The sequence below is a fragment of the Parasteatoda tepidariorum genome, chromosome 6 (assembly GCF_982258835.1).
Source record: "Parasteatoda tepidariorum strain Cologne lab strain chromosome 6, Ptep-v5.0, whole genome shotgun sequence".
In the NCBI taxonomy this organism is placed as follows: domain Eukaryota; kingdom Metazoa; phylum Arthropoda; class Arachnida; order Araneae; family Theridiidae; genus Parasteatoda; species Parasteatoda tepidariorum.
The window spans coordinates 24957397-24972846 of record NC_141760.1 but is presented as its reverse complement, the minus strand read 5'-3'; the positions used below and the strand labels follow the sequence as shown (position 1 = coordinate 24972846).

Sequence of the window (15450 nt, the reverse complement as noted above, 5' to 3'; positions counted from 1 at the left end):
TTAGAAAAAAATTACAGAAATCACTGCCTTATTCTCCGTTTTCACCTATTTTTATGAGCCCCAGATAATGCAGCATTGGTATACGCTTTTAAATATTAAAAAATTAGACCACAAACGCTTTTCATTTCCACAAGACTGTCGCTTTTCCTCAGATTGACGTTTGCGCCATTTTCAGAATAAGCCTAAACAGCGTTAACTTCAGATAGGTTAGGCATCTTATGCATACTCTTAATAGATTATTTTCGCGAAAACGATAAAATGTAATGAACCGTTCAACAAATGATAAAACTAAGTTTTGGTAGTATCATTAAAAATTTAGCCATAAATTTACAAAACGCATCAAATATAAATCTTTACAGGGAAACTCTTCGACCAAGCGTGTGCGGCAAAGAGCGCTGAAGGCCGTAATAACTGTCGCCTTGTTATTTATGAAAAGTCCTTAGGATTGAAATTACTTGTTTACTCAGGCACAGATTTAAATGTTATACCTCCTACTTTTTCGACACGCAAGAAACCTACAACATTTTTTTCGAATTTATTAGCTGTTAAAGGCTCAAAACTTCACGTATTTGGAAAACGACTATTGAATATAGGCTTACACCGTATTTTTCCATGGACGTTTACAATTGTTGATGTTTCTCGACCAATTTTGGATGCAAATTTTCTACATCATTACTATAAAGTGCATTATTAGAAAGCAAAGAGACTAGTAGACTGTTTAGCTAACGCAATGTTGCCATAGGCGACTAAAAATGAAAAAGTGGTTATTTTATTGAAAGATAATAAAATTAGCAATTTTTTCTATCATATTTCTTTTAGTTTACTATTGAAAGTGAATAATATACAGTTGAATACTATACAAAGAATGTTTTTCCTTTAAATATGAATAACTTGAAATTTAAATCATCATAATGGTAGCTACGATTGAATAATTAACGAGATAATAAATAAACAAAAATGAATTGAATTTCTACCACTTTTTGCATTTATAGTCGCCTGTCGCATCCCTGCTGCTATTGGTAAAATTTTTCAAAAATCATTGCCAAAAATTACTGGTCTCCCCCCATATTGGAATTTAACGAATTAGTTATGGATTAAAAATCTTTATTCGAAGATGTTCTTAAATTTTACAATTAAAAATGATGATTCTCCTACCGTTGCACACGTAATAGAAACTAATCTCCTGTTGCTGACGAAGCCAAACGATGATCTCCAGATTAAGGAATCTCCATTGCGCATGGTTAAGAAATCATATGGTTCATGGCGATTAAGCGACGACTATCGCGCCCTTAATGCCAAGTCGGTTCTTGATAATAACTCTATAACACATATACAAGACTTTTCAGCTTAATTAATTACAAATCGTTTCTACCTTAAATTTTAATTATGCTTTCCATCTATGCCTATCAATAAAGAAAGCATCTCTAAAACTGCAATTATAACGCCATTTGGTTTATCCAAATTCAGTTACATGTTACACGACTTTTTGTTTAAGGAATGCTGCGCAAACTATGCTAATTCTAGACAGAGTTTTGGAAAGTTTAGATTACTGCTTTATATATGTAGATAATATTTTGATCGTTTCCTCATCTATCGAAAAACATCTAATGCACCTTAGAGAAGTTAAGAGCACCTTAGGATTTTTAATTTTTTATTTAATTTTTAATATTTTTCATAATTTTTATCTTTCTTCTTCCCTCTACAGTATTTGTTTTCCGTTTTCTTTTCTTTCCTTATGATGTTTCGTTTAAAGAACTGCATTAGCTGTTTTATTAATTAAATTTTTAAATTATACTTTTATGGTGCTAAGTCGAAAGACAGTTTTTGTCAATTAATAAGTTGAAAACTATACAGTAAAAAACTAAGTACAAAAGAAACAGCATTAGGCTACATTTAAAGTGTCAAATATTTGAGCAAAGGGATAAAACTTAAAATGCACTCTGTTTTTTTTTCTTTTGCTATGCTCTTGAAAACGTGTCTCTTTTTTGAAAATTGCCATTTAAATTCAGTGTACTTGCCCCCTGTGAAAAGGTCTGCATCTTTTTTACTAACAGAAAGTGTGCCAAAATCGAACCCTTTATGCATTTTTGGAATGTTAGAATCCTTGCCAAAAAATGAAATACAATAAATATTTTAAGATATTTAAGCGAAAAAGACGCAAAAACGGTATCAAGATTTATTGAATTACTTGTGCTGTATTTATCAGATGTGCTTCAATGCAAAAAACACACTAAATTTTTCTCATTGATCTAATGCGTTTCGTATTAAAAGCCCTTAATACGTATTTTTGCAACGATTTTCTCAAATATGTATCAAATTATTTCAAAAATTAACAAATATGCTTTTGTTTAAATATTACTTGTAAATTTATATTCAACTTGTTACACTCTTTAGTTGATGATTAGAGAATTTTCAGAATTTTAAAAAAAAAATTTAAAAACTCGCCCTATTTGTATAACAACAATAGCCCAAATTCAAGAAAAAATCATCTTTATTATTAATCAAAAAGTATACAATGAATATCTTTTGTTATTTAATCACTCGAATTTCTATTGGAAATTCGAATTTCTATTGGCTTTGTAGAACAAAAAAAAAACGGTTATCCATGGTGATGATGCGGAGGATAAGGATGCGGATAATGCGGAGGATAAGGATGATGCTGAGCATAATGTCTTGGAGCAGGCGCACCAGGATGATGAGGTTTACATTTTTTGCTGCCAGGTTTGCATACACACTTACATTTACACTTCTAAAAGAAAAAACAAAGTAATAAATTAAACATGACTATATGTCTTACTACATGCATAGTAACTGATTATTATCAAAGATTAGTTGGGATAATTTAGACCCTTACATTATTTTAAACGAACTTATTATTATATAACTCATCAAAATCCAGCAAAATGTCTTGACCGTCTAGCAGGAAAGCTTAGGAAGATCACTGCTGTAAGCAAGCAGCGATCAATGCTGCTAGGATGGTGGATATATCGACTGTGTTGATAATGACCTAATAATTCCTGTGGTTGAAAACTGCAGAGAAGTCACCAAATGTAGAGTAGCCTGCAAAAAAACTTCTGAAGAAATCCAGGGCCCACCCAGGACTATCGAGACACTGAAGAAGAAAGGAAATTCCACCTTCTACTTTCAGCTCTCCCCAGCTCGCAGAACTCTTTAATAGTAATTGTTTTTATTTCGTTAAGTATAATTTTTTTCTGTCAGTTTTTTCTATTGCTTGTCATTTACTTTAATTTATAAAATTTTATCTTAATAACTTATTATTGACGAAAACTTTTAATTTTTTTGAAGAGGAATTAGATTTAAAGATGCTAAAAATTGATTTAAATTCTTAAGATTTTAAGACAGAACATATTCCAAAATTTGAGTTTGTTTAGCGAACAAACTAAGCACTGTTTGCAAAGTAAACCATGTAAGTTTGCATATCAATCTTTAGAGATTGAGGAGCTTCAGCAAGGGGTGGAGCCCACTAACAGGGGTGGAGCCCACTAATTTTTATTTAAACATCAAATTGAATGGTTGCAGTCGTGGATGGAAGAGCACATTTGTCAATGTCTCTCTTATCTAATGTGGCAAATGAGCTTTCGTGCGTCGCACAATTAGTAGTATCAGTGTATATACGAAGCTAAACCAAAATATATAAATATCCAATGAGTCGGCGAAGCGAATTCGAATTGCAATGCAATGAGGAAGTAACTGCGAAAACAACTCTCGTGGTTAGAGAGAGCTGCAAGCTGTAAGCTGTAGGTGTGAAAATAATTGGTTGAATTTATGTGAACTAGTTTCGATGAACCTTTTTAATTTGATGGTTATGGTTAAGTGGTTTCAAGTGTAATATCACATTTGGTTGAAGAACTCCTTGTAACCATCCAATACGAAAAAGAACGGAGTCTATAAATATAAATACTTATTTATATACATAAATACCAACTTTATGTGTAAATAATTATTTATAGTAGTGCGCCGATTATCTGAAAACCGATTTACCGGATTGCTCAATAATCCGGATTGTTGAAGGACCATGTCTTTTTTCCCACCTTCTAAAAATTGTTTTTTGCTGAAAAGCTTCTTTATTTCCAAAATAACTAAAATGGGTCGAAAAATGACTTGTTCTATCCTTTAGGGACCTTGAAAAGAGCATCACGTTCGCTCCGCCTAGTTCAATGTGGGTTTTAAATAGTTTCGAATAAGGGAACAAGTTTGAAATACAATTAGAAAGAAAAAATTAAAACTCTTCATTACGCCATTTGTAATATGCTACACTACTACAATTGCCAATCCTTACCCTAGAAAAAGTGTAAAGGGTAGTAACTTAAAAACTTTCATAGAACCTTTTTTGAAGATTTGTCAAAATATCCGTATTTTTTGTTATCCGGATCATTTTTGGTCCCAATCGATCCGGATTATCGGCGCTCTACTTTATATGTATAAATACATATACTGTATACGTATAAGTATACGTATAAATACATATACATTTTTTATTGATTTCTTAACTCAAATTTCCAATTCAATTAGAATCTTGAAAAGTACAGTCAACTTGTATAGCACTGGTTTTCAAATTTTAAAAAATAAATTTTTTTTAAATTGTAGTATATTTTACATACCTTTGGCTTGCATTTCTTTTTAGGGCATTTAGGGCAATGGTTCGGATCTGGATGTGTTTTGCATATGCACGGCTTACACTTTGGGCACTTATAATTGTCGAAACAATGGGAGCAATGGACTAACTTTGGTGGTGGACATATGGTACCAGGAGCTGGCTTTTCGGGAGTACAATCTCCAGAAGTCTCACATTCCCTTGAGTGAGAAGCGGAAGCTTCAGAATCGGAAACCTCAGAAGCGGAAGCTTCAGAATCGGAAACCTCAGAAGCGGAAGCTTCAGAATCGGATACCTCAGAAGCGGAAGCTTCAGAATCGGATACCTCAGAAGCGGAAGCTTCAGAATCGGAAACCTCAGAAGCAGATTGTTCAGAATCAGAAGTCTCAGAATCAGATTGTTCAGACTGTGCAGAAGATGCATCTGGGGGAGGTATTCTTTTCTGTCTATAGCAGTGAGATTCGCAAAAATTTACTTCAAGTGATCCATTTAAAAGGTCTTGTTGTTGAGTTGAACAAGCAGGACAAGATTGACAAGGAGTACATGTCTCACACGTGTCATTACCGGCGTCATTTTCAGCTGAAATATATATATTATGCATGCAAATTTAGAAATGAAACTAAAATGCACATTAGATACCTAAAAAATAAGTGAATCAGAAAATTCATTCACTTTACTTTTGATTTAACTATTTTGATTAAAGATTTTAATTATTTTTTCATGTATTACTAAGGTAGGTAACCCGATTCTCAATTTTTGTGAAGAGACATTATTTTTATGATGAATTAAGAATTGTCCTTCACTTGATAGATTTCGCACATTGCATACTTCTCCATTAGAAAAATAAGAGTATGTTTTTATACAAACATCCAGAAAAAAAATTCAACCCTACCAGGCCAGCGCCAACTGCTTTAGTGCCCTTCTTCTAGTAAGTAACAAATAGTTGCTCGGCCTAACGAGTCGAGATATGCCATGGAAAAGAGAAGCTTAAACATTGATATCTAGGCAAATGATGTGGTGTTTCCAATATAATTTTTCCTTAATTGGATTAATCCAATTACAAATAGATTAAAACGGATGGCTTAGATGCTGTAAAGATTTAAAATGCACAAAGTTTAATTTTTAAATTATGCATTTTTAAATGTCTGATATCGTTACCTAGTTGATATCTTGGGAAGGGAAACATTGTTTCCTGCACATTTTTTACGCATAATCGAAAAATATTGAAATCAAGTCGATAAGACTGAAATTATTATTATTAGAATTGTTTATATAAAAAGCTCAGTTTTTTACTTTTACCTATTGACTATTCTATATTTACTATTCTTCTATATTTACTATTCTCCTTTATTTACTGCTGACAGTGCTATCTGGGCAAGAGAGATATCATTACATACATATTTTTTTATTCTAAATCCGGGAGACCAAATCCAAGTTGCTAATCCAAGAAGACGAAATTAATACATTTGCCCATACTTTCATAACATTTGAACTAGTTTTATTTTTTAACACTATTTGGTTCAGCGTGATAAAAATATATTGGAAACAATACCTCGAGTGTCTAAATAATAATGTTTAAGTTTCTTCCCCTTTCAATCTCCTGCCTGTATCTTACACACGAGATCGTGCCATTTTTTATCCTACCCTTTTAACTTCTTCGTTACTGCAGTCAGGTTTGCTGAAATGACGCCAATGAACTGTGCACCATGCCACGAAATGTACAAATTGCTTGTTAAGATTTCTTGTTACATTTTTCTTAACTCCTAAATATTGGACACAGATGAAACTTGTTTCGATTTACAAAACATGTTAGGCGAATTTAAAATATACTTTTAGTGGTATCAATCTAAAATAGGAAAATGGAATATATTAGCCAGAGACAGTTTGATGCAGATTGAAGCGGTTAACAAGCTATATCACGCTGGCGCCGGATATACGTAGGCACTCATACATAACGAAAAAGTTAAACGCGTTTACTTTAAGGCCGGATACGCGTACAAGTTAGGCTGCAGATTAGGGCCCCGAGTACTGCAGGGGCTCTTTAAAATTAAATAATCTTCCTTTTTTTCATTTTTTAAAACTTTGATTGAAGCTGTTAAAAACTTGCAAGAGCCCTTGAAACTTCGAATACATTTTTTTTTTCGCATTACTTTGCGCTGGTCAAAATCTACAAATTAACAAAAAGGATTCCTATTCAATTTCCAGTAAATTATTTCTCTAATTGTTAAAAAAATATATTTTATTAGTATTAACCGGGTTCAAATTATCTGAACCTTAAAAAAAATGGCAATCAAGAATTCGCTTCGAATTGCTTTTTGGATCATGATTCAAATTGGATTTATGACTTAAAAATGAAATAAACTGGAAGATAATGACTGCCAGCCAGGTGCCTTCTTATTGGACAGATACATCATGGATCCTTCAAAACAAGCACAACGTAACAAAATCTTGGAAATTGTCTATATGGAGCAGCAAACACCAAAATGATGAGCTATTATTTTTTAACCACTTCAAATTGAAATTCTTCATATTTTTACGCCACAAAGATAAATAGATTTAAGTAAAAAATGTACTAATACACACAAAAAAGAAAAATTATATAGAAATATGCAAACCGATGTTTTAATTTGTTAAAAGATAAAATGCTTAAATCCCATGAGAGCTTAAAAAAATTTATATATAATACTTATAAATACGATAGTATTACATTGGTTATTAAATTTCAAACTTAATGTATTTACCTACAGTAAGAAATCGAAAACAAGTGCTGCCATAAAAACAGCTTGAATCAAGAGTGCTTGTTTGTGCAAAATAAAAACTTCATAACATTCTCAAAAAAAATCATTCTGTTGAATAAAATTCTTATATAAGAGATAGAGATGAATTTACGGAAAAAAGATCTGTAAAAAATTACAGAGGTCTTTTATTGTTGTTCTGTCTGGAGATTTTCCTTTTTAATTTAAGTTATAATCATCTTGAAGTTTCCGTCTGTTCAGTTTTTCTCTTCACTTTTTGTTTTAAAGGTTTGTGATAAAAAGGTTTTAATGATCAATATTTCCTCCTTTAAACATAAAAGACCGAGTAACGAGACTGCAAATTTTGACCTTTCGAATTCTAAGTAATTCTATGTATCTCACGCTTGGAATAAAATTCTTCGAATTCGGGCGAGTTCAGACCTCCGAAAGTGAGATTGAATCTTTAATGAAATAAAAAAAAATTATTATTCATGACACGAAAAAATTATCTATTTTTTTAATTGTAAGTTTAATTACACAAATATTGATTGAAAAATTGCAATCTTAGACGAGGCTGAGTCTCTACATTTATAAAATATAAGGGGAAAGAAGCTCCATCTGTCCAACACCGGTTCCACGATTCTTATTTACTGGTTAATTGTCACACAGTTTGAGCGAATTTCGAAACTACAGTAATATTACTTTGCACTAGTTAGGGGACAAAAGTGAGTAAAAATTATATTATACTATTAAAATATTTAAAATTATACTATTACAGCGTCCATTACAGAAATCCTAACGCTCCCTAGTCGGACGTGTACACTCTTTGCTATATGATTAGAGCATCCGAATGAAGACCCAAAAAATAACGAAACGAACATAACGAAACCTAACCTAACGAAAGTACTACGAATTTAACGAAAATCTGTCTCACACATTCCCCCACGTTGATAGCCACGGACCAAAATTCTTCGGCTGATTGCAGAACTACACTACTTCGGCCCGTTCCTTAGTGGAACAATCAAATCATCTTGGTCTCAAACGTCAAACCCTTACGGTACTGGAGTGGCAGCTCCCTAGGTCACGCAGCCACACATGATCACAATCACGTGAAACGCTTACAGCTGACGAGTCAAAATTTCTCGTTCACTGGAGGGTGGGTGAATGTGCAGCGTTCACCCACCCTCCAGTGAACGAGCTTCTTTATTTACCCTTGCATTACCCTCCATTTCCATGGAGGTTTGAGCATCCGGCTGCACAGCCAAAGGTCCCTGATTCAGTCCCAGCTAGTGTCAACGAACATTCCTCCCTCGCTTCTCCACACTATGAATACTCAATTCGCAAAATCGAGAAAAATGAGAAGTCTTTCTTAAATTTCTAAATCCCTCCCCACTTAATGGTACTTTAGCTGAACAGATCTTAACCTAGTGAAAGAATAAGTGTGGCCCATAGGCTACACTAACTGCGCCATGGTACTCCCTCAGACTCAGTGGCGCAGGTTTGGGAAGGGTTTAAGGGATAAAAAACCCTCCGAAATTATACATTACTAAATTAAAGAGATATTGTACGGTAAGGAGGATGTAGATACAAAAAGGTCTTCATTATTCGTTTTTAGTAACTTAAGTAGTTAGAATATATATATCAAAAGGAGATAACCGCCCTCGAACATTCATTAAAACTACGCCAGTGCACAGACTACTGCTATTCTAACAATTTTCTTAGTGTATAATTATTTCAACCATAACTCAAATGTAACTTATTTTTATGTAAACCATTTTTTAATATGGTTAATTTTAGAAGTACGCTTAAGATTATATAAGCTTAAAAGAGGCACTCATATAAATCATCACGTTGAGTTTAACATAAGGCGACGATATGGTTAATATGGTTAATTTTAGAAGTACGCTTAAGATTATATAAACTTAAAAGAGGTACTTATATAAATCATCACGTTGAATTTAACATAAAGAGACGACAGACTTAAAGAAAAGATAATTTACCTTCTGATGTAACGAGATAAAAAGAAACTAAGCAAAAGATGACAGCAACAATTCTTAATTGAGTTGACATAACTGAGCTGAAATGGACACTAAACCTCAAATGCGTCTCTGCACTCACCTCAAATGGTAAGAGCACTTGCAAGAGACAACTCCTGATGTATAAACTCCGTTCCTCACAACTAATCTCTCGATTCCAGAGCATATTTCATAACTCTACAAATATTACAACAAACTTTTTGTTTACACACCAAAGAACAATGCAAAATACTATCAATTCCAAGAATATGTTTTTCTAAATATTCTAAAATACAACAGCCAATAAGTGAATTCGAACAATTCGAAGTGAGCTTAGCGCTAAATATTCCTGGTTCAAAATTAAAGGAACAGAATAATAGTATTGATGAACAAACAAAAAACAATTTCTGACAATTCTGAAATAAAAAATATATATTTTGTCAAATTTTGCATTTTATAGAGGAGTTTCGAAATTTCCTCCTAAATCAAACTGTTTATTTTTTAAATGTTTTAAAAACAATATATATATATACAAAACTCGTTTTTAATATTTCTACTTTAAAATTTTACTTACTTTAATAATTACTTTAAAACTTTAGAAGTGTTTAAGTCATGCGATTTTTTTATACATATCAATAACGTTTAAAGTTTTTGGAGTTTTGAGAAACCAGCAATGAATTACGAAAGAAAAAGAATGTTTCTGAACAAAAAATACAGCAAGAAGCTTTTAACTCGTGTCAATTACGTTGATTATCATATCAAATAACAGCACATAATTTCATAAACCTAGCTTCAATATTCAGAGATATGGACAATTTATTAAAAGAGAACTCTTTTTTTTTTTCTTTTTTTTACTTACGTTTTTATACTATAACTGCAGAAATAGTCAATGAAATTACACAATATATTTAGAGTAATTCTTTATTAATAAAAAAAATATTTTAAAATTTCAAAAAAATCTTAAAAATTGCATAAGATATTAGTATATAAAGTAATCTTTTCATACTAGATATGAGCAGGAAAAAAAATTTTAAAAAAATCATTATCTTGTTTGGAATCGTAATTGGTAACTTATGAAAAAAGTTCGAATTGAATATCTTGAAAATTTAAAAAGTTTCAAAAAAATGTTTGAGTAGCTTTTGTACTTTTTTATTGTATGTTCAAAGTCATAAGGGGTTTAACACAAAATTAATTTTGTACTGTTAAACGAGATTTATTAAAAATGACTTCTTCATTATATAGGACCCTATTAAATTTTGTTACTCCTTATTGAATAATTCCTTATTAAATTATATTTGCTTTTTTCCTAATATCATCGCATTTTGTTGTCCGGACTACCATTTTAGGGTATTATCATTTGTTATGAAATTTTGTTGATGATACAAAATAAAATTTATCGAAAGTCCCTTATCATTTAGAGCTTTGTCCAAAGTTACCAAATACTAAACAAAATAAAGAAGAAAAAAAATTTTAAATTTTTTCCGCACATGCGCAGTATGAACGGGTTACTTTAAATACTCATATTGTGATCTATTTTTAAAAAAATTTTTTTCAACGTTTGGAATACGATTTTTATTATTAATTAAAATTTACTCCAAAAATTTTGGTTAACTTCATTGAATGTCTCTACAGTTATAGTGAGAAAACGTTAATTCAAAAAAAATTTGTTTTTTATAAAAATGTCCATATCTAAATGAATATTTAAGCTAGGTTTATCAAATTTTGTACAGTTATTTCATATAATCAACGTAGTTGACATGAGTTACAAGCTTATCACTGTATTTTTTTGTACATATAAGGTGTTCAAAAACATTCTTTGTTCGTAATTTATTGCCGGTCCCTCAAATCGCATGATTTAAACGCTTCTAAAGTTTTAAAACAATTCTTAATTCTCTGAGTATTTCTCGAGAAACGTGAAAAAATTAGTTATAGGTCAGAATAGAAGAGTTTCTATTATTTTGTCCAAGCTCTGTATGCATGTATATATTATATATACACACACAGTGAGAGGGAGAAAGAGAGAATATAGAATGTCTCATACTAGTCTTTCTACATTAAATCATATGCAATTAAAAGATTTTTTTCGGAAGTTAATGGGTCTTAGAAAAATACTTATTAAAAAAATCCCAAAAATTCCCTATCGTCTGAACAGCGTCATGTTTTGGAACATATCAAAATCGCCAAATTTTCCGATTTGTATGACGTTTTATTAAGTTAAGGATATTCTTGCAACCAATTCCCTGGTTAAATAGCAGGAGTCATCGAAAATGCGTGGCTTTTTCATATTTTATGAATCTGTGTGAAATCCCAACATTCCTGATATGAGTAACCATCATTATCTTCCATGGAAAAATCCAACGTAAGCTGTTATATATATACATAATATTTTCAAAGATTATAAAAATATATAAAGACCCTGTATATAACATAGAATAAACGGGCGAAACCAAAATAAATTATACCCAGCTGACTTTTATAATACATCATTAATCTTAAACATAAAATTAAAATCTAATTTTGTGTTGAAATTTTTTTTTAAAAAAATTACATTTGCATAAAAATTCGCCAGTTGTTATCAACGATGCGGTAGCTCCGTTTGCATTCTGACGTGGCATCACGAAGTTTAAACCCATTACAGAGTTCATCGTTCATAATAATTTCGGTTTTGTTATTTTGGAACGTAGCTGAATTAGAAAGTAACTTTAGGTGTTCTAAAAACACTAGTGGCAAAAGCATATCAAACAGTTATCGTTTATACATTTTTAAACTGTTACTTGATTTTACAAGAACGAATTGGACTGATTAGTTTTAAAGAATTGATTTTCATAGTATACTTTTTACGACATTTTCTGATAACAGATTTTATATAATTTCGTTACCGAAATTTTACTCAAACTGATCATATTTCCTTAATTAAAAAAATTTTTTTTTAATAGTCTAAAATTCTATAGGAAATAAATTAGTATAACAGTAAGAAGATAAAAGTAAAATCCAAGACCACTTGTATCAAATATTTCAAAATTAAACTAGAAAAACGGTAACTGTGGCTTAAAATTATATTTAATAAAAATTACAAGTGTTTTACAAAAAACTTCAGAAAATATAATGAGTTTAAAAAGATTTTTTTTAAAAGAAAAAGTGCCACAAATTTAAATCAAATGACTAAAAACTGATTTATTTTTTTTAATTTATAACAATAGTAATAGCTATTTATTAGAAACTAAATATTGTCATGAATAAATTCTAAAGAATATATACAACAGTGTCGTACATTATTTACCATAGCAGCAGTCATGGTAAACACTGTTTTTAAACAAATCAAAAAGTTTTAAAAAATGTGAAAATTTTAAAAATGTAACAATTAAAAAACTTTGTAAGTAATAATTTTTTGTGCTAATAAATGCTTTACGTGAGAAGTAGGCGCTACCATTGTTCAAATGTTATTATTTAAATAATACTAGAATATACCATTTTCTAGAATATATTTCAGACTCATTATTAACATTTAAATGGGATTTCTAATTTTACTGTTCGTTCTAATAGAATGACTCATTTTATGTTGTACGTTTTTCAATATCTTGTCCTTGTAACTTTTTTTTGTATTATTAAAGCATAAAACAATATTTTTCCAGATAACCAAAGTAGCACCTTCTCATTCAGTATTATGTCAATAATATCACAAAATCAGTAAATTAATATTATTTGTTAACAATCATTATTATTTAAATAATTTTATGCAGAGAGCATGGAAAAATATGTATCTTTGAAATTATATTTATTTGCAACAAAGTGTATTTCAATTTCTGGTGCATTGTGATGCTAATTAATGTCGCTTTTAATTCTTTTTATTTTTTTTAAGCTGTATACAGCTTAACACTATAGTGTATGTAATATCTGTGTCACTCAGAATTGAATGCAATGAATTTGAGGAATACAATAAGCAGAGATAACTGCAAAGTTAGAAGAGAGCAAAACTTTTTCCTTCGATTAAGCACAAATATTTCCAGCCATAGAAATTGGTTATGAAGAATTCTTAAGATCAGCTGCAGAGTAACAATAAGAAAAAAGTGTCCATACTGTTTTAATTTAAAAATTATACATTTGTATTAATTCAAAAATTATAATTTAACTCCCAATATCTTTTAAAACAAAATAAAACAATAATTTTATATAGCAATGGTTGCTTTTATATAGAAATAGATGATTTTGGTGAAATCTTTTTTCTCCTCTGATTGCTTAAATATTTTTACATTAATTTATTGCCTAAAACATAGCACCGAAAATTCTATGTAACTAACAATAAAGGCGCCCTAAGTACAGTTAACAAACTTTAGATGAAATAATATTTCAGAAGAAAGAATAATTCATAAACATATCTATATCAACTAGTTAACTTCATATAGTTGCTATCAATTACTATAATTTTGAAGAAAAAAAAGGTTTGATAAATCGATTAATGTAAAAGCAGTAAAAAAGTTTATAAAACGCCTGAAATATTAAATAAAATATTAAAAAATAAGAATAAATCAAAATATGAAGAAAGATCGTCTGAAAATGTAAATAGGAACATGTTTATAAATAGTATACAGCTAACCGTTTCAGATTGTTAGCCGTCGATAAACGTTTTGAAATGTCGTTCAATCCATTAAACTCAAAAGTTTAATTTTTTAACCCTTAACAGCTCAGGAACATAAATGAACTAAGTATGATAATACTAACCAAAAAGATCAGTATCAGGAAAATTAATATCTCTACATTTTTATGGTAATTCTAGTACATATTTGTATAAAAAATTAAGATATGCAATCAAAAAAATGTTCGCCATTCTTTAATTTTGCGCCTGACGCAAGGCAAAATCAACATTTTAAATTTATTGAGGGTTGAGAGCATTCACACTGAACAGGAGTGCCCTAGACACGAATGTAAATGTTCAAAACTACATGTAAGATGAGCAACTCGTGCATGCGTGAATCAAATGCCGTGAAAATGCTCCAAGTAAAACAATAAAAAAATTTGAAATAATATTACTTAAAAATGTTTGATAAGTTTATAAATGAAAAAAGTAATACATTAAAAACATTGAAACATTGAAATATAATTTGCCAGAAAGTGACTAAACTTTGATATAGTGGATGTCAAAAATAAGAACAACAATTTGAAAAATCATTAATGAAAGTAGATGTACAGTTTGCTGTGTTTATTTTAGAAAATCAAGTAATTATTTCTTCCAAATTTAAAAAACTACAAAGTTTATTAGCAGGTGGCATTGTTGCCTCGAAAACTATAAAATAATGTTTTCTGTTGCATGCTAAACAGTTTCAATAAAAATATTTCTATGAACGTCTGTTAGTTTTATTCTCAGACTGAAAAGTTGTTGAACCAAATGGTAGTTTTGAAAACTATGTTTTATAGTTCGTCTCAGTTAGCAACGTCACCCGTTGACTAAATTTATAACTAATTATGAAACTTGAGAAAAATAAACTTAGTAGCCAGAACTCAGTTTAGAATCGGTCAACTTGCTTTGCAGTCCGATTTCCTGTTTACTAAGTCAGTTGATAAACTGTCTGTTTTCTCACATGGTATTTACACATGTGAAAAAGAACATGTCTCACATTTTATTACAAGTTTATTTTCTCACATTAATTATTATTTACATATCACACTATATTGTGATTTGCTGGAGAGGTTTTGTACTAATTTTCCAAAGTAGCAATGCAATTAAAGAGTGGTGAAAATCAGTAATTGGGTGAAAATTGGAATATTGTGGTGATGGAATTAAATGTTAAAGCATATATTTTGCTTACACTTTAAATAACAAAAATTTCAACTAAAATTTGTAGAAGTCAACAGGTCTGCACCCAAAAAGCTCTGAAACCTTTTGCATCATTGGGTCTATAGGGCAATTTTTCATATAACTGGTTTTCACGCATCTTAAATGATTTTTCAAAAAATTTCATTCTTTGCAAAATTTTTTCTAACTCTGTATTTGATTCATCAATTATTCAGTAAAAAAAGCATTTAAAACAATTAAAAATTTTAATGTTCAAATGTTTTTAAGATATTGATATTTAAGAAATAATGTTTT

General features: G+C 30.2%; 1 protein-coding gene across 1 annotated transcript; it reads right to left on the bottom strand.

Moving 5' to 3' along the window:
- Positions 1-2477: 2477 nt before the first annotated feature.
- Positions 2478-9567, bottom strand: LOC107449828 (uncharacterized). The gene is made up of 3 exons (XM_087165567.1): positions 9351-9567; positions 4623-5194; positions 2478-2749 (listed from the first exon to the last, which is right to left on the bottom strand). The coding sequence occupies exons 1-3, from the start codon at positions 9550-9552 to the stop codon at positions 2600-2602; spliced, it is 924 nt and encodes a 307-aa protein (XP_087021693.1). The 5' UTR covers positions 9553-9567; the 3' UTR covers positions 2478-2599.
- Between the last annotated feature and the right edge of the window lie 5883 nt (positions 9568-15450).